The sequence below is a fragment of the Gadus chalcogrammus genome, chromosome 14 (assembly GCF_026213295.1).
Source record: "Gadus chalcogrammus isolate NIFS_2021 chromosome 14, NIFS_Gcha_1.0, whole genome shotgun sequence".
NCBI lineage: Eukaryota > Metazoa > Chordata > Actinopteri > Gadiformes > Gadidae > Gadus > Gadus chalcogrammus.
Genome location: NC_079425.1, coordinates 18,061,339 through 18,080,540, shown reverse-complemented (window position 1 = coordinate 18,080,540; position 19,202 = coordinate 18,061,339). Strand labels below are relative to the sequence as shown.

Here is a 19,202-nt window from a genome sequence, read left to right as displayed (position 1 = left end):
TTTTGTTCTGCATTCACTTCTCATCAGGAAATTGGAAATGATTCCTGCGATAGAAAGACGTGCAAATAAGTAGCCAACTTGTTTTGCTTTTGAAGGACCCTCGAGTATCAATGACAACGAGAAGACTGTTAATTAAAAAGACTCTTCCCCCCCCTTCCTCCCTCTTGGATGATCTTTCTGTTTCTGTGTCCATTTCTCCAGTGATTCCAGATGTCATGCTGAAACTGAAAGAGCTTTGTTGATGTGGAAAGGGTCTGGTGATTAGATGTTGGACAAGATGTGTCTCATACAGCTGGGGTTGGTCTTGCAGAGCATTGAGATTGCCGTCTGCCAAAGTGCCTTGAGTTTGTAGAGGGACAGTTTGTTTGAGAGCATGTTGGATCGTTTAACTGTTGGGTAGTAAACATTAATTGCAGTTTACTGCGGCTATTTGGGATGCGATCCAATTCCCTACCTGGGGTGCCAATGAGTGCCAATAATTTATTTTTGGGTTAAGGTCAGAGCTGGATGCTAGTCTCTGGCGTCATGCAGCAGCAGAGCTTTAAATTGTTTTTATAGGCACAAATATTAATGTTTACAAGCTCCGATATGAGCCAGGAGTCGTATTTAGTCAAGCAAATGGAGTCCATGCCCCAAGTGGTTCTCAAGAGTGTGCTGGAAGTTTGGAAGAGTAGTCGTTAGGTAAACATTTACAGAGATATCATGACACGCAGAGGGCATGGTGATCTCTAGCTATACAAATATTTGGTTGCATATATGATGTGTATTCTGTCTTCTTTATCCCTTGAATATGCAGACGCCTCGATGATATATATGAGAGGGGGGGGGGTACTTTTTATCTGGAGCTGATCATTGTTGTTTGATTAATCTTTTTCAAAAGATTGTCCTTATTGTTCTCATTTGTTTGTTTTAATGCTTATTTTCCTATCTTTTTTTGTATTTAGCAAGATGCAGATTTCTGTGACATGAGATTCAATTTGTTGACTTTATGCAAGGAAAACTGTTATGGACATCAGACAATTTATCAGCATTACAAACAAATGCCATGTCCTTATTAAGATTCATGATAGCCTTTGCCTAAACATTTTAGGCAATTATTTCTATATTAAGACTTTCAGGAAGGCTCATATAAATGTAACAAGGGTTTCCACAATGATGAAGGGACTAGGACGTTAAGAACGGCAATGTTCAATAAAGACATGTTACCCTAAGATCTATAAATTGTGAATACATTTACATATTTAATGAATACAATTGAAATATGGTTCCCTAGCGTGTTTGTGTAATGAAAGGATTAAGCCACAAACCTTATCGACTAATTCAAGAAACAAAATGATAACATTATATTTTCAAAGACGGATATATTTTTGTTAAACATTCAAGGCCACTTGTTAGTTCCCCTCCGGCTCCTGTAAAATGAATAAACCCGCAGGCCTTAAACTTGGCCATATATATTTTGAAGGTGACCAATGTCTCCTCTCATGTGGACCATCATTCTCACAGGATGTGACATGTGGAGTCAAACCCTGTCCGACCCGGCTCTCCGGTCATATTTGGTGCAGGTTGACATATAATCCGAAACCCTGTGTTTTCCTTATTTTTTTCCCTATTGCCAGATGCGAAGGAGAGATCTGCCAAGAGATTCTCTGTGGACGGTGTCTCGAACTACACCTCTCTGCTGCTCAGCAAGGAGGACGACATGCTCTATGTCGGAGCCAGGGAAGCTCTGTTTGCCCTCAGCCTCTCAGATATCAGCAAGAACAAGCTGCAGAAAAACGTAAGTGACAAGAAATAAAGACAATCCAAATCAAGTTATTTAGCTTTAGAACATATTGACTAAATGCCAGTTTGCCAACTCGTTTGTAGTAATATTAACCTCCTTGTGGTCATTCAGATGACATGGGGCACTCCTGTCGGAAAAAGGGAGGAATGCAGCTTTAAGGGCAAGAACCTGGAGGTAAGCGGCTCCAATATAGCGGTCTGTCTTGACGCGCCGGTGACGGAGCTTTAGCAACAGGATTTACTCATTGGGTCACAAATGGGTGACTCATTTGGGAGTTGTACTTTTATTTTGTAACAATGCATTGCTTTTCTCACTTGTTGTCATACCGGCGGCCAAATCCCTTGGAGACTAAGCTTGGTTATCAATGGCATTGTATTGCACTACCCGTGTACCATAACGCTTGTATAGAGGCAAGATTACGCGGCGATCGTGCTATTCTTGGATCTGTTCTCAACAGGGTTTCGGTTCCGTCATGTCTTTGTAACATATTAATTTTCGTGACCTCCTGTTCTCTTTTACCCAGACCGATTGCTTCAATTACATCAAGATTCTGCTGCGACTGAACAGCACACACCTCTATGTGTGTGGAACCTACGCCTTCAGTCCCATCTGTGCCTACATAGTAAGCAATGGTTTCTCTATCCCAGCAAGAGCCCCACGATCTACTGCTCTCTCAATCCCTTTTCGGAAATGTCTAGTCTTTAATTTTTGTTATTAAGGAAAATGTACTTATTCTTTCCACTGTGGCAGTAGAGGACCCATGTTGTTTGCCCGTGAGTGTGGTTATCGTGCAGAGTTAGTGAAGTATGACAGGGCAACAGGAGGTAGGATGTGTGTAGACAAGCTGTGTGGTTGCCCCCCCGGGACTGGGCAGCATGAAGACCCAGGGGGTCCTCGTCTGCCGGTATACAGAATCGGTGCACTAGGGGTTGGTTATAATCAGTAGCCAAATAGGACATTGATTTCTGTAGAGAATAGGGAGTCTAAAATGGTTGTATGAAAGAATAGCAAAATAGTTTCAAAACATTTTTCGTCACTTCTGAAGCACGCTACTGGACGAAGGGTCCTTATCTTGGATTCCTGGCGCTTCTTTGGTAGTTAGTCTTAACTGTTTTATTCTGCACGTTACAGCGCTGTCAGACACTGTGGCTGTCCTTCCAATTCCGCTCATTTTTTTACAAAAAAGCATGGATGCAAAAAATCTAATAAAAAATAAGAGTGCTAAGAGTAATGCAATTTTAAATCAGGTTTTCACAAACATAACATTTTTATTTATATACTGGATTTATATTGAACATATTGTGATTATATATGAAGAGAATTATAACGTGATTTGTTTAAAGGAGACATATTATGGTGTTTTCCCAACAAGTAAACATAGTATTTGAGTTCCAGAAAACTTGTTTTTGAAGCTGTTTGCTGGAAATAGATTTTAGGAAAAAAAATCTCGCCTACCACTACAGCGCCTCTGTTTACGTCCCTTCAGAATGTGCTGTTTCCGGATGTGTGTAGCTTTAATGCAAATGAGCTGCTACCCATTGACCAGTGAACTGTCAGACTGAACCACAGCATGGAGGAGAAGGGATTGTTGCCGTTTGCGGACTCCTGGAACTCTATATCTATAAAATATAATAATAATAATATTATATATGGGTATTCATATAATATTATATCTAGTATCAAGGCCAAAAGTTATGTGCGCCTCGGATGATATTATGAATCATAAAGACTGTGTCTGACGTCTCTGGTACTTAAAGACTCGTAGTGGGGTTATCTCGGCCATGGTTGAGAGGAATTGGGGGAAAGGAACTTTGGTCTTGACTCTCTGAAGTCCATGAACCGTGACATGGAGGAGAAAGGGATTGTACTCCGGGAGCCGAGCTGCCGGACTGCCGGAGTACAATCCCTTCCTCCTCCAAGTCTCCTCCTCCGGACTGCCACCGAATTTTCGGCAGCAGCTCCGGCGGGGGGAGCTCGGGGGCAGTCCGGCCTGTACTCCCGGTGCTGAGCTGCCGGGCTGCCTCCGAGTACCCCCCGCCGCAGCTGCTCGTCCTCTGGTCCACAAAATCTTAGCTATGCTCTGATTGGAGGGGAGTGGGGAAGTGGGAGGTAATATTAAACTGTGCCCCACTGCCCCTTCCTACGTAGGAGGGGGCACCGAAACTGACTTGCCGTTTGCTAACAGTAGGCAGGATACTTTACTCAGTCAAAAAATCATGTACAGACCTTTCTCAAAGTTTTTTCATACGTTTGGGATAACCAGAGACCCAAAACAACACCCCAAATCCCAGGAAAAGTTTTGTTTTCATAATATGACCCCTTTAATTTATTAGACAACTATAGGAAGGACTGTGATTATGTAATTATTTAATGTAACAGCTCATTAAAAGAACAAGGCTTCCAATGAACCAAGGGTTGCAGAGTTTCTGGTCAGCGACTGTAGTCCTAGTGTACCTGGGGGTTAATTGGACCGGGCCTAAGGGAGATGGATTTCCCCCCTATAGAACACATCTACGTTCTCCCTGGAGAGAGACGACTCTGGCGAGGTTCTGATGGAGGACGGACGCAGCCGCTGCCCCTTCAACCCAGAATACAAATCCACCGCCATCATAGTGGGTGAGTACTGAGCACCAAGCAGCACCCTCTACTGTCACGTTAAGGACGCGCCAGCAGGTGTCTTCTTTCCAGGGAACAGGCCGCTGGCTGAAACCCAAACTAACGGTTCTGTCCTAGAGGCTGCTTGGTCAGTGACTACACAGCTAGACGGGATTCACCTGTTTTTAAGTGTTGACTGACCTTTTTGCCTGAATCTGTCTTTCGTACTTTCTACGTCCGCTTCTCCGCAAGGGACCGCTTGTTCGGTGTGACGTAATAGTCTTCATTCGCTTATGTCCGCCAAGCCCACGCAGACTCCTGTGCGGACCACCGCGCGCAGTCCAACATGTGTGAACACGCGGACTGCTTGCATCGCATACACAGATTCCTGCACATAGACAGTGCTCCGGTTGTACGTGCTCTGGATAACAAGATGGATACAATGTTTTGAACAGAGTAGTGGAAGTGATCCACTTTTACCCACACGATATAATTTTTCCATTAAACATTATAGAGACGGCCAAATGGCGAGAAATCACCCAACAGCGCTTGAATTTTATGGAGCTTGGCAAACAACGTTATGGTGCATTGTCGCCGCCAACTGGCATGAAGTTCGGATTGGGACACATGCATAGGTGGAACGCCAGACCGGAGCGGACCCTCAATTATGCAATAAATGGGGCTGTGTGGGCCTCTGCGTGACCAGTACACAATCGAAGCTCAGTATTTGATGCGGAACGCAGAAAGCATGTCTGAAGCTTAAGAGTTTATTTTGTGCCTTTTTAAAATGGCAAGTACTGTAGTGAAGGATTTTCAACACGGTCTACTACAAGCTGTAGACCATCCCCCAGCACCTTCTCACCATTTGTAAAAACAAGACTGTCATCAGAAGCCATATAGTTCCAGACTTTCGAATGATCGCAATACATTTGTCAACAATGGAGAAACACTGACTGACTGATCTTAAAAAGACGGACAGACTTCATCTCCTTCTTACAAAAAAGATACCCAAAAAATGTGATTAATGATCGATCTAGTACTAGGATCTGAAGCCCAACTATATTATGTGGTTTGGTTCATTGACCTAAAATAATCCATGATTTCACCCACAGACTGACTCAAGTCAATTGTGTTTTCTTCATTTTTTCTCCCCTCAGATGGAGAACTTTATGCAGGTACCGTGAGCAACTTCCAGGGAAACGAACCCGTCATCTACAAGAGCCTGGGGCACGGCACAGCCTTGAAGACGGAGAACTCCCTAAACTGGCTGCAAGGTGAAATCAATTTGGCCTTCAGATGGCCAACAGTTTCTATGTTTTATGATATCTTGGCTCCCTCTCCCTCAATGGACAAGATGAGATCGGAATCACAGTGGTCATTATTGAGCCGCAATCTCTTAATGTATGCAAGGTTGAAGAGCAAAGACGAGCGCCCTGCTAGATTGCGAGGGCTGGCCGTCATCAGTCACGGTACATCAAAACAGGCCGTGAGGATGGTACTGGTTTAGCCTGAGCCAACTGCACTTTCCTTACAATTAGGCTCCTCTTTCGTCTTTTGATGTCGAGGTAATTCATGCGTGCTTCTGTCATTGAAGCATCAGAACTCCATTATATGCAGGATGTCTGCAATAACGCTTTCTTCCCGACTTTGTTGTTAGTTTAGTTTGTCCTCTTGGTAAAACATATCGTAATACGTTCTCCAAGTCATCCTGCGCTGGATTCAGTGGGCCATTTCCAGTCACAGCTCTTCATACAAAAACCCCAAAGCAACAAAAGACATTAATCACGGCATTTGTCACGCTATTAAAACAGTTTTTGGATTTATTTTCGTTTGGTTTCGCTAGATCCGGTGTTCGTGGGCTCGGCGTACATCGAAGAGAGTCAGCCCACGGGCAACCCAGTGGGTGACGACGACAAGATTTACTTCTTCTTCAGCGAGGCGGGGAAGGAATTTGACTTCTTCGACAACACCATTGTGTCGCGGATTGCTCGCGTGTGTAAGGTAAGACACGCAAAGGCACCCCTCCGTCAGCGTACGGTCAAACACAGCTTAAAGGGATTACATGTGAGCTTCGTTGTGTAGCGACATGCTCTGCCTGTGGGAATAGGCCAGGTCTCTGCATACACCTTATTTTCTTGCAATGTTTTGTTTATGTTGTGTGAGAGTGGGAGTAGATGGAAAACATTTTCATCTTTTCTCTACTGGAATCCACCTCCGCCGCTGCTCACCATATTTCCATCCTCCTATTCCTTCCCTCCCTCTCTCCCATCCTCCCTCTCTCCTCTCCCTCCCTCGTACCATCCCCTCCCTCGATTCTTCCCCCTCCTACGATCCCCTCCCCCGTCTCGTCCCGTCCTGCTCTTCTAAGATATCATCTCCGCCTCTCCTTCCGTCTCCCTCCCGATGTCAGCTGCACTCGTCCATCCCTCCAGCTCTCTCTCTCTCTCTCTCTCTCTCTCTCTCGGTCGCCCTCCCTCTATCTCTCCCTGCCCCTCTCACTCTTCATATTTTTCTTCCAGCTCTTTGAGCTTTGCAGCCGGTATTAGTATTCAAGGGGGCTTCACACCGCAATATGAAATGCTTTCTCCCCTCTACTCTACTACAGTATTACTGCCTGCTTTTGTTGCCAGAGAGGATCCAAGCAAAAACCCGGCGCACGCATAAAAACTGAAACTCAAAACAGTTCCAAACTGTGTTGGTTCACTTCATCCCTCCCCAATCCGCAAAGCGTTTATCGAGGTAACTCAACCCCGATAATCAGAATCCAAAACACATTTCTCCCTGGCATCGGATCGATTAAACCGGCCATCAAAGCCTGCTCTGCGTTGCGTTCTTCAGACCCGCCAGTGCGTAACGGGGTGTTGGTGGAAGCGGTAATGGGGGTAATCGCCAGGGGACAGCGTGTAATCTCAAGTGACAGCCTAATGACTTGAATCCCTCCGCTGGGCATTTCACACTCACCGCCACCGTCGCCACCGCGACACCTTCACCAGCCCAGCAAGCAGCCGCTCCTGGAGACTATATGTGGAGAAGATTGACAGAGGACCCCCCACACACACCCCACCTCTCCTTCAGTCAATGGCACCCGCTGTGTGGAACTGTGCAGTGAAAAGATGAGAATTGCTCTACAGAAACTCTTTATTTCTCTGGAATGCTGCTGAGGCCTCCTCCTCCTCCTCCTCCTCCTCCACCTTCTTCTTCTCCTCCTACTCAGCTCAGGTCCTTTCAGTCGCCATTCAAAGACGGTATGGTTGCAGTCGCAGGTGGTGCATTCTTTGCTCTGCTGCGGACAGGCCGTAGATTTAAACCACATGCTCTTGGTTTTTTATGTACAAAATAATAGATCTAATGAAAGAAAATTCATTTTGTAATGTTATTTCAGAAGAGGATTTGTTGGTGGGATAATATTATATAAGAAATAATCAAAGGCTTTACTAATTCTAGCTCTTCTTCTTAATTTGGTGATTCATCGAAGCAATTCAAAAGGATCCTAAACGCTGCATCGATGTCATTTCAGGCCAATTTTGCAGGGCTGTTACTGTTTGTTTCTTGCCACAGTGTGCTCATCTCGCATGCTATCAAACGTAGGTCAGCGTGAGGATCAGAGAGGAGCTCATGCCCCGTTTACACCTTCTGCAAAGTTACTTCTGCACATGTAGACCTACAGTACAATTTGGGTTTAAGTTTGTGCCAAAGGCCTATCTTTCACAGGTTCAATGTCCTTGGGTCAGAAACCGGAGGATGAAAATGCGTTGAGTAAAGATGAAACCTCGAAATAGGTATAGGGCTCAAACGCATTATATATAAATAAAACATTGGCTGAGTTTAGTCTTCTCCTGTGTTAGATGGTTGTTTTGATCACGTTTGCCAGGTCGGCTCCTTTAAACACCAGTTGTTTTCATCTCCTCCTGTCTGTGACTCAACCAGGCTCCCAGGTCTCCGTTGTTTATTCAGGTGTGTGCTTGGAGGGGCCCGGGGATAGCACGCAGCTCTTGAGCAAAATGTGGCCTCACTGTTTTTCTGCCTTTTTCTGTTAGACTACTCAGCATAAGCTGATGGCACAGCAGAAATATCTGAAGCTGAGGAGTCTGAAATGTAAACAGTGCATTACATTATCCATTGGTATAGTGCAGTAGATAAGCCTACAGGGCAGTAGCTTCTAGTACAGGGCAGTACAGTGCAACAGCCTACAGTGAAGGACATTATCTTACAGTGTGTTTGCCCAGTGCATTAGAACATTAAATTGGAGCATGCTTTGTAACAGAGCTACATGGGGAAGGGTCCTTGAGGTTTCAAAGAGTGTGCACTTGTAGCAGGCTAGCTGCTAGCATGGCAACAATAGCTAGGGACTGCTGAGAGGGCAAGAATGTGGAGTCCTCGTTATGTGGAGCGACTTCTGCGGCAGCCTGTTAATTGGCTCTCAGGCCTTGCATTAGTCCCCCATGGCTTCGCCCCACTGCAGAGAAACATGCCTGCTACTTTCCAATGTCGTCCAAGAAGGAGGAAGTCTGCGTGGGATAGCTTTTAACATTTGATTATCTCCTCAAGGCGCAAGTCTTTGTGCGGTTTGGCTGATGGTGGGAGTAGCCCTGAGCTTCTGTGGTTAGGAACTGAGGTGTGTCTCTGTGCACCAGCCAAACCGTCTTAGGGAGGGGCAGGAGCCTATTGTTGCAGTCCTTCGTACTCCTTCCCTCTAGCTGGCAGTTTTTTTTTTGCATAGGAAGAGTACCATTGCTGTTTTTGTTTACCAGATCTATTCTAATGGCAATGTCTTTTTTGAAACCACTTTTGCACACAGCTTGAAGTGACTTAAAGCTGCAATTATTAGATAATTGTTACGTGTCGGGGGGAAAAAGGGCTATTGCATGCTAATGTATCGTTTAGACGGGATCGGGGAGGGGGATGAGGGGCATTTCTTCCAAAGTCAGTATTAAAGTGGTGATCTAGTAGCTGGGATGGCCCTAGAGCACTAGACTAATAATTCAAATCCATGGGAAGTAGTTGGATTGATGCACATTGATGCCATTCCTCAAAAGCTGAATGATGGTAATGGCCACACTTGGTACACCCTGCCACAACCCTTTACTCTTATGTTTTGAACAGGAGGAGAGGCACACGATGACTCTAATATTACCATTAAATCAAAGACCTTTGTGCTTGAACGATTCATGTTTGAACATGCTGCTATGCGTACAGTGAATGAAATGTGTACTTGCTTTGACAACATCATGAAATGCCCACACACAAATGGAAAATGAGTAAGAGGCTCACGTTGAACCCTCTGACACAAGTTCTCCCCTGAAGGGAACCAGTAATGATTGATGCTATTCAGATTAGATATTAGAAGTGTCTGCATCCCAACGCTTTTAGATAAGAAAGGTCTCCAAAATTATAAAGAATTGGATAAACGCTAGCTGGATAGGGGACTGGAATACCAAATCCGCAGTATGTTCCCCAACCCAGCTAGTGTTTAGAACCAAGTTGGCTGATAGGTGAATAAGGTCCTAGTGCTTCAGGGAGAAGATATTTTACAAGTTGTTAGCAGGGAGGTCACAAGGTCACATGGTGGTTAACAAGCTGGTGTTTGCTGTGTGTGCGTAACGGTGACATGAGATTGTGTTGGTGTCTGTCTTGAGGACAAGCGCAGGCTAGAGTTTGAAATGGCTAGTCTCAGCTCTCGTTTGACCTCAATGCACCATGTGATACGAAAAATTCATGGTCAATCGATTATATCTTATACCAGTGATTCTAGCCACTTGCCTCATCGTGTGCTCATCCTCTCCTGCAGGGGGACAAGGGAGGCGAGCGGGTGCTCCAGAAGAAGTGGACCACCTTCCTCAAAGCCCAGCTCCTGTGCTCCCTGCCCGACGACGGCTTCCCCTTCAACATCATCCAGGACATGTTCGTCCTGAAGCCAATGGGGGACGGCTGGGAGAACACCGTCTTCTACGGGGTCTTCACCTCCCAGTGGTGAGTCCAGGACCGGCTCCCTCTCATAGTACCTCCTTTACGTTCTGTTACTTATTCTATGTGCTTATTATGTACTTGATTTATGACGGTACTGCTTCATTATGGCTGCACCTTTTTATTTTTTTTGCGGAAACATCGACTGTTTATGTAAAGAATAATATCGGGAGAGTCGGAGTGTTCACCTCATTGTAACTTTCTGTGCGTTTCTACTTTGAATCAAAGCTTCTACTACAAAATGACTCAATTGTAAAAGAAGTACAAACTGAAGCCCAAACGACAAGAGTACCATGTAATATATAACGGATGTTTTGTGAAGGACTCCCTGTTTATGTTAATCGGGTGATGTCTCCAGGTAAAAGGAGTACCCTGTATGTGAATAATGTGATAGATGATATGGTTTCTGCACGTATGAAGGTGTACCTGGACATGTGAATAATGTGATGTATATTGTGATCCCTCCAGTATAAAGGTGTACCTGTATATTTGAATAATGATGAATATCTGGATCTCTCCAGTTATAATGGTGCACCTTTATGTGTGAATAATGTGATGTATATTGTGATCTCTACAGGTATAAAGGGGCATCGGGGAGTTCTGCAGTCTGTGCGTTCACCATGGCCCAGGTGGAGCGGGCGTTCAGCGGTCGCTACCGCGAGGTCAACCGGGAGAGCCAGCAGTGGTACACCTACAACCACCCCCTCCCAGAGCCGCGTCCCGGGGCGGTAAGCCCTGCCCCAGCCCCTCTAAACACACCCCATCCCCTGATAAGGGGGCATGAGAACCCTTACTGTCGCAAGTGCAGGGCTGCATGTGCCGTTCATAACAGTTACAACCCCAGTGTTCACCCGACTGCACCACTTAACCACCTCCAAGTGCCAATTGAACCGTCTGCTCCTCCTCGGCCCCCCAGTGCGTGACCAGCCGCGCCAGGCAGGCCGGGATCCAGTCGTCCCTGCACATGCCCGACAAGGTGCTCAACTTCGTCAAGGACCACTTCCTCATGGACAGCGTGATCCGCAGCCCGCCACTGCTGCTCAAGCGCAACGTGCGCTACACACAGATCGCTGTGCACAAGATCCAGGGCATGGAGCGGGCCTATGACGTCCTCTTCATTGGAACAGGTAGTCCAAGAGTCTTCATCTGAGCCCCCACCCTCTTCATCATCATCTTTTCACTTGCCTCTGGTTTTATGTCTTATGTTTCTAAACGCACTGCAGTTAGAAACAAACTTTCCTGACCATAAAGTAAAAGTAGTGGGATAATCAAATGCTGTATTAGTAAATAGTACTTGCAAATATCTTAGGAATCAGTGAGATACAACACATTAAGTGTGTGTGTGTGTGTGTGTGTGTGTGTGTGTGTGTGTGTGTGTGTGTGTGTGTGTGTGTGTGTGTGTGTGTGTGTGTGTGTGTGTGTGTGTGTGTGTGTGTGTGTGTGTGTGTGTGTGTGTGTGTGTGTCAGACGATGGCAAGCTTCACAAGGCGATCAACACCAACGACCGGATGCACATCATCGAGGAGATGACCCTGTTCGCCACGCCACAGCCAGTCCAGCACATAGAGCTGGACCCCCAGAGGGTGAGACGCCCTCATCCCTTCAGCCCACCTATATTACACTATATTTTTTCCATCACATAGACGGCTGTGTTATACTAAAGTCTCCTGTTTTATGGTTCTGCTTTGTTATAATATATAATTATTGTTATTATGATATATCGTCTCCATTCCTCTGGTACTGTATATCGTTATATATTACTGTATATAATTATTACCATTATAATATTATATGATGTACTAAGTGTCATGTCCCCTGGCTCTGCTTTAGTATGCTATATTAAACTATGATATTATGATTATGACATGATATATTGAGTCTCCTGTCCTCTGGCTCTGCTTTATTAACCTATATTAAACTCTAATATTATTATCATGACGTGCTATATTAAGTCTCCGGTCTCATGCCTCTGCAGGGATTGTTGTTTGTGTCGTCGTACTCCGGGTTGGTGGAGGTCCCGGTGGCTAACTGCACCAACTACGCCAGCTGTGGGGAATGTGTCCTCTCCAGGGACCCCTACTGTGCCTGGACTGGCCGGCTGTGTCGCGACGTCAGGATGGCGCCGCCCGACAGGTGAGCTCACCGACCAATCATGGCCCACAACCGGTGGACACAAGCCCATCAGTGGTGTGTTGTCATGGGTGAACTGTGATGAACCATTCCTTACTCCAAGTAAATCAATGAATTGAATTGCAAACCAATGCAAAAATGATAGTGTAAACTTGATGATACACAAACGGGTCGATATCTTGAAAGCCCATTTTAAAATGTTGACCATTGACCCCTCTATTGAAAGGTCAGGGTGAATAGAGTCAAATGACCCCTAGCCAAACCATTGCACTTGCACTATATGGCCACTAGATGGCGACAAAGAAAGGGTGTTCTTATTGAATGCAATTTTCCATTTCCCCTGAAATCCTCTCTTAGCTAATTGATTGTGAATACCATGTTTAGTTGCAAAATGGTAATAAGAGACTGGACTCTACGTTTATGGTTGTTCTTATGTGATCAAACAAAACTTTGATGACAAAAGCAACAAAGGTAAGACATATGTTTGGTTGTAAAAAGAAAAAGGGACGTTTGCTCTTGATTGTTTGCTTCTAGTTCGGCAACTTTTTGGCAGAAAGTGATTTGGATTGAATTGTTGGAATCAGTAGAGTCAGATTTGTGTTCATACAATAACATGTAGAAGATCGCTATTGATGTGCATGTGCACAGTATTGAAACCATTTTTTGTTACATGCTTCTTATTTTGTTAGGGGTTGGTGTTGTCCCCCTTTAGTTTAGTTAACAATGGTTTCGATAGAATAAAAGTTGACAATCTAATCTTTTTAGATGTGTGTCACATGACTGCTCTCTCATGGGATTAAATGCCTTAATACGTCTTGGAAATGGGGAGGTGGGGGGCATTTCAGGATTAAGCATGCACTCATCTCTGAGAAGTTCTCAGCCGCTGTTTTTTTATAAAATTATATAAGCCACCTCATAGCTGGTGCTTTGGGTATACGGCGTATACCTGCCTATCACGTGGACTACACTGCTTGAGCGAATCACAGCAAAGATAGAGGGATGAGTAAAAAAAAGCAAGAGTACATTATGACTTATAGGAGGAGGATGTCCTCAGAATAACTAACAGCAAATCATTTCACTTTCATTTAGTTATTACTATGTTTTCACCATTTCAATTCAATGCTTTTTTTTATTCATCAGGACAAAACACATTCAGGCTCACAGCATTGGGAATGACTGAGTCATACTTCTATTTTGTCTGTGTGTGTGTGTGTGTGCCTTCACCCCTAACGTACAAAATACAACTACAAAGCACACACAAGCCGCACAAACACCCAAAAGCTCTTTGTACTGTCATCTGCTTGGATCGGTTAAATTTAAATGAACAGGGGGGTCTGTTATGTACAAGCTGTCTGTACTTAGAGGTGATTCAACTGAAAGGCTCCAGGGCGGTCATATGTTCCGGAAGGTTCCTCTCACTACAGCTGCAGTTAGGTTGACCCTCCTGGTGGTTTCTCTGTCCCGCCGCAGCCACTGGCAGCAGGACGTGGAGGAGGCGGACACCTCGGCCATCTGCAACAAGACTTCTCACACGCCCCGGTCCCCCTTTAAAGCACCAGCCTCCCGTGAGTTCACGACCGCTAGTGACGAGTCATTTATATATTTCATGTTTGATTTTGATTCTTGAATTGATTCAGAGTTTGCAGTATTATATATCTTTTACAGAAAAACTTCAAAAAAGTATTGCAAAAAACGTATACGCAACTGACCATTTAGAAACGCCAACTGTAACCCTATCTCAGTGACTTCTGTTGGAACTACTCTTTTTATAAATAGACTAAACAATCAAAAATCCTCTTTTGAAAAAATATTTTATTGTACTAATTTTACGGCCATTATAATTGAGGACTGATGGGGCCCATAGGAGCCGTCAGGAGCTAAAGCAGAGTGTAGCCGCACTACCGTACAGAGCCTGGACGTTCAATCAATCAATTTAAGAAATAATCTCTATCCGCAGCTTTTGGTCACATGCTCACGTTACACAACGAGGCACATGTATTACTTATCATCTCTGCAAAGTTAAAAGAAAAAGTACCAATCCGCTCAGATTTTTTTAACCAACATATTTGATTGATTATCTTAAGGTAAAAGTCCGTATTCATTTGAGAACCATGTATTCCTTCCAGAGGTCTCTGCCTGCCAGCTCATTAATTGAAATATAATTGTGTTGTGTATTAATTTGATACCATTACCTCCAGGGGTCTCCGCCTGCCAGTTGATGACCATCCCCATGAACACGTTCAGAGTGCTGCCCTGCGTCCTGCGCTCCAACCTGGCGACCCGCCGGTGGCACTACAGCGCCAGCGCCAAAGAGTTCCTCTACGCCACGCCGGAGGGCCACCTGGTGGTGGTGGCGCAGCCCGACCGGACGGAGACCTACGAGTGCTGGTCCGAGGAGGAGGGCTTCCGGCAGCTGCTGGCCAATTACTGCGTGAGGGCGGAGCCCCGGCAGGAGAGCACCACGCTGGTCGGTCACTCGCGCACGCCGCACGTGGAGCGGGAGGAGAGTATCCTCATTCTGCCAGGCGAGTCGCGCTCCACACAGTTCCACGCCAAGACCTACTGGAACGAGCTGATCGTGGTGTGCGCCCTGCTGGCCTTCTCCCTCCTGGTCTTCTCCTTGTTTGTGGCGTACCGGAACCGCGACCGCATGAAGTCCATGCTGAAGCAGGGCGAGTGCCCCAACATGCAGCAGAAGAAGCCCCGCATCGTGGGCAAGCCCACGGAGAGCCTGCCGCTGAACGGCAGCGCTATCCCCGTGTCCACCTCGGACCACAAGGGCTACCAGACGCTCAACGACAACTACATCTGCAGCACGCCCACCCACGAGTCCTCCCCCGACAACAGCAAGAGCTTCTCGGAGGCCTCGGACCGGAGGCCCCTCAACGTGAAGGAGAGCCACGTGGAGTACTCTCCCACCTGCCCGCGACCCAGAGTACGGCTGGGCTCAGAGATCAAGGACTCCATTGTGTGAGGGTGAGCTCGGAGGGGAACAGGAGCTGTGTGCCGTGTCTCTGTCAGGGTGCAGGCAGCAGCCAGTGGGCGTGCAGAGGAAGCCCCTCCAGAGCCACAATGCATCTCATTCTTATTTGCGTGTGTCATCGTTGTTTCTTGATCACCACAGAGGTCATCTGCCCGCATCGTATCCGCGCCCAAGTTGGCAGTTCGGTCCTGCATCTTGGGAGCAGTGGGGACTGTTGCACAAACAGGTCACAAACTGTTGTGATCTTGTTTTTACCAGGATGAATCATCCATCGAAAAAGAACACGTGCATATATACAAAAAAATATCCTAGACATCCTGACCAGGGGCCGATCTACACGGGCCAGAATGTCCATGCAAATGTTTCCCAGGAGTCGAGATCTGGGAGAAGGTCGTTCACTTACACACAATGACGACGCAACGATGACAACTGATGATCTGTAGAATATCGGTTTCCCTTGTTCACTGAAGAGCTGTCGGATGCCACGAGGACAGACTTCTTTATCCTGTATGGATTTCAAATCAAAAGAATGACCAATCGGAAGAAAGACTAGAATTGCCACCAAAACGGTTAAGAAGTCCAAATCTGCAATAGGTACAATAAGTAACTTGATTAGTAATTTAACAAGAGATTGGACAAAGAGGCTCTGGTCTTCAGCTAAGTATTCATCTAGCCAAGTATTGATCAAAGAAGGCAATACGACTTTTGATATGCAAGTTAGGTTTGACCGGAACCCACTCCTTTCGGCGCAATCGGAAATGCATAGATTTGTTCTAATGGCGGAGACTAGTGATGCGCAAATAACAGATGGGGAGAGAATTCAACCGTCCCGAGTCAAGCCAAGAAGAGAGAGCGTTGCTCACTAGTCACCAAAATAATCTTGCACAATGTGCCAAAAATCTTGATTGTGTAATCCAAATGCAATAGTGCCATTATCACAAGCCCTCTCCATCGTATGCCTTATGTTAGCACTGATCACAGTCACGAGAAACGCATGTTGCTGGAGCAAACGTTGGTGCCCAAGAAACATCTAAAAACGTTAATAACATCAACTCAACAGGGATGACTCTCGTACCCATTGCTAGTGTAGGAACTAGACGTCTGGAGGACTTATTCTCTACTTTCCTTCTTTGCCCATGTGATACTGGGGGAAGAGCTTCAGCTATTTTGTGATCTAGTGAATTCACAAGTTAGTTAGTTGGTTAGCTATTTAGGGGGGTATAGCGTGCTACTCCAAGACCCAATGGACATGATATCAAAAATGAAGATTTCCCCTTTATACAAAATGATTTTCTCGAAGTTTTGACATTGGTCTTTTATTTCTTTCTTTTTTATTTTTTTCTTTCTTACAAACTCTTGGCAACATAAACTGCAATGTGGAGGCCTAGACCTGTTTGGTCATACCCCAGCCCAGAGCAGTTAACGCCTCATTTGTGGTAGACACATATTCTGCTGCCGCTAGGGCGTTGATTGGCCATGGTACAAGTGGAAGCACAAGGTTACTGGGGGGTGTCAAAAACATTCAGGTTGTTTGCACATTTCAATAAATATGAAAACAAGAAAGATCAGCAAAGCAGGTAAGTATTCTACAAGAACTGACTACTGATAGAAGAAAAATAGTGTTTGACTGATGCCGAGAATGAGGTTGAATTTTTTTTTTTAAATAAAATATATAATATGACAGGGACCATTGCCAACTTTTAAAACAAATTCCAATCCATAGAGCAGACTTGGTGTTTAGATTTTTTTTTTCCAAAGATGTAGGAGATTGTATTTAAAGTGTTATGTAATTCTAAAGTTGACAGGTTTCAGATGTCAATGCAAATGGCTTGTCTGCGTTCATGTTGTGGAATGTATCACCCATTCACTGTATTAGTCCAGTAAGCCCACCGTATGTACTCCAAACATCATAAACAATCAATGTGTGTTTGATCACACCCTTGAAAATATGACAGCAAGCTACGTCTGCTCAATGTTTGACAAAGTAATTGCACAACAAGCATACTGCGGCGTCAGTCAGTGTTTCGTTTTGGATTTGCTTTCCTTCATTTGTTTTGTTTGTGTATATAACTGTAGGTAATATTGTGTGCGTTTTTAAGGGACCTTGTGCAAGATGTATTATAGAGGTAGTTTTACAATCTAGAAACGTGCACACTGCTGATTTATTTTATAGTGCCTCATTGCCTAACCCCAACATTAATTCCCCCACTTTTCAACATTTTACTTCAAGCTTGTCAAATTGGCAGTGAGATATATGATATCAAACATTGGATTTGGCCCAATAACCCTTGTTAGACCTTCTGCCCACCAAGCGAGCACTAGGGGCAAACAATGATAGTAGTGGAAGTCATCTTGTTCATTTTTTTAAATAACAAAAAATATACAGGTTCACATTTGATCAGGCTATAGTGGTTGAATCCGTTTTTTCTTCAAATAGACACATAATTAGAAAAATTGACCATTTGTCCAATTAATGGCAAATATATAAACAAACATATGTAAGAACGCAAAACTAAAACCAAATTGTACTTCAGATCTCAGATAAATTGTTTTGCTTTGAAAATCCTAAATGATCAATTAACTCCTTCACCACTACATTAGAACTTTGGGCTAGATATGTGTATTTTCAGAACCATAAGGTCTACACACATACAAACAGACCACTCTCTTATGTCCCCCACAGTTGACAACATAATTCAAACCTGTACCTCAAATGAAGAATGTCTTGTATTTAAAAGATTCAAGATTCAATATATTGCTGACGAATCTGGCCTTGTATTTTTATTTTGTGATACAATATAGCTATTGTCTTCTTTTTTTTTTTACAGATGTGCATATTTATTTGCGACACATGCTTTTCTTCATAGAAGCAGAGAGTAATGATATACTATAACAGATCAAATATTTCCAGTATAAGGTTATGTTTTTGAGTGGCTGCAAGGTAATACACTTTACTCTACTCTACGTGAATGTATCCAGCTCGAATATATGACACATTTCAACAGTCAAGTCAGCCTTCAAAGATATAACTCCCTACCCTACACACACAAAGACTTATAGGCATTACTTGGCTTCATGTTTCGTCCGAGATTTTGTAAAGGTCTCGATGCACGACACAATAGAGATAATCAACTCATTCTGTTTGTGCTTGTTAATTTATTTTCATCCCAAACATGGCCCCCAGGGCTGTGCATCCACACTGCACGACGCCAGCTCAGTTTATTTCTCAGCATAGTTACCCTACTGAACCCCATGAGCTTAGTTGACTGAACTATTAGAATAATGTGGTTGTGTAAGTCTGCATGAAAAATTGTGTGCGCGTATGTGTGCGTGTGTGTGTGTGTGTGTGTGTATGCGTGTTTTTTTCTTTTTTATCCAATCAGTTGTGTACAAAAACATGTTGTAAGCTGTATTTTTTGTATCATACATTGATATTGTGACTGTTGTTTTTATTATAATGTACATAAAAGGCACTTTATTTTAATTTTTTTTAATAAATGAATAAAATTATAAAAAAAGATAAGCATGTTTCTTTTAGTTTTATTCTTGGCGCTGTGATCTTCTCTCAATTTAAATACAAAAGTCTAAATATTTTCAGCAATGAAAAACACTTGTGTAGTGCATATCTGACCCATAGTTCTGCCCCACAATAATATTCATTAACATCATGACATCACAAGTTCAGGTCGCTGAGAGCTCCTGAATGTCATACAGACACTCAACTGTAAATAAAAATCGATATACATA

The 19,202-nt window shown here is 44.3% G+C and overlaps 1 protein-coding gene across 2 annotated transcripts in view; it reads left to right on the top strand.

Moving 5' to 3' along the window:
• The window catches only part of LOC130403204 (semaphorin-4B-like), a 46,348-nt gene extending 27,374 nt beyond the window's left edge, over positions 1–18,974 (top strand). For both annotated transcript variants that reach the window (XM_056607436.1, XM_056607435.1), the window contains exons 3-15: positions 1,617–1,777; positions 1,895–1,957; positions 2,307–2,405; positions 4,288–4,399; positions 5,536–5,652; positions 6,222–6,379; positions 10,167–10,348; positions 10,920–11,070; positions 11,259–11,469; positions 11,810–11,925; positions 12,318–12,475; positions 13,943–14,037; positions 14,671–18,974. In XM_056607436.1, coding sequence (XP_056463411.1) covers positions 1,617–1,777; positions 1,895–1,957; positions 2,307–2,405; positions 4,288–4,399; positions 5,536–5,652; positions 6,222–6,379; positions 10,167–10,348; positions 10,920–11,070; positions 11,259–11,469; positions 11,810–11,925; positions 12,318–12,475; positions 13,943–14,037; positions 14,671–15,446 — 2,399 coding nt within the window. In that variant the 3' untranslated portion in view covers positions 15,447–18,974. The remainder of the gene's footprint in view (positions 1–1,616; positions 1,778–1,894; positions 1,958–2,306; positions 2,406–4,287; positions 4,400–5,535; positions 5,653–6,221; positions 6,380–10,166; positions 10,349–10,919; positions 11,071–11,258; positions 11,470–11,809; positions 11,926–12,317; positions 12,476–13,942; positions 14,038–14,670) is intronic.
• Positions 18,975–19,202: the final 228 nt, after the last annotated feature.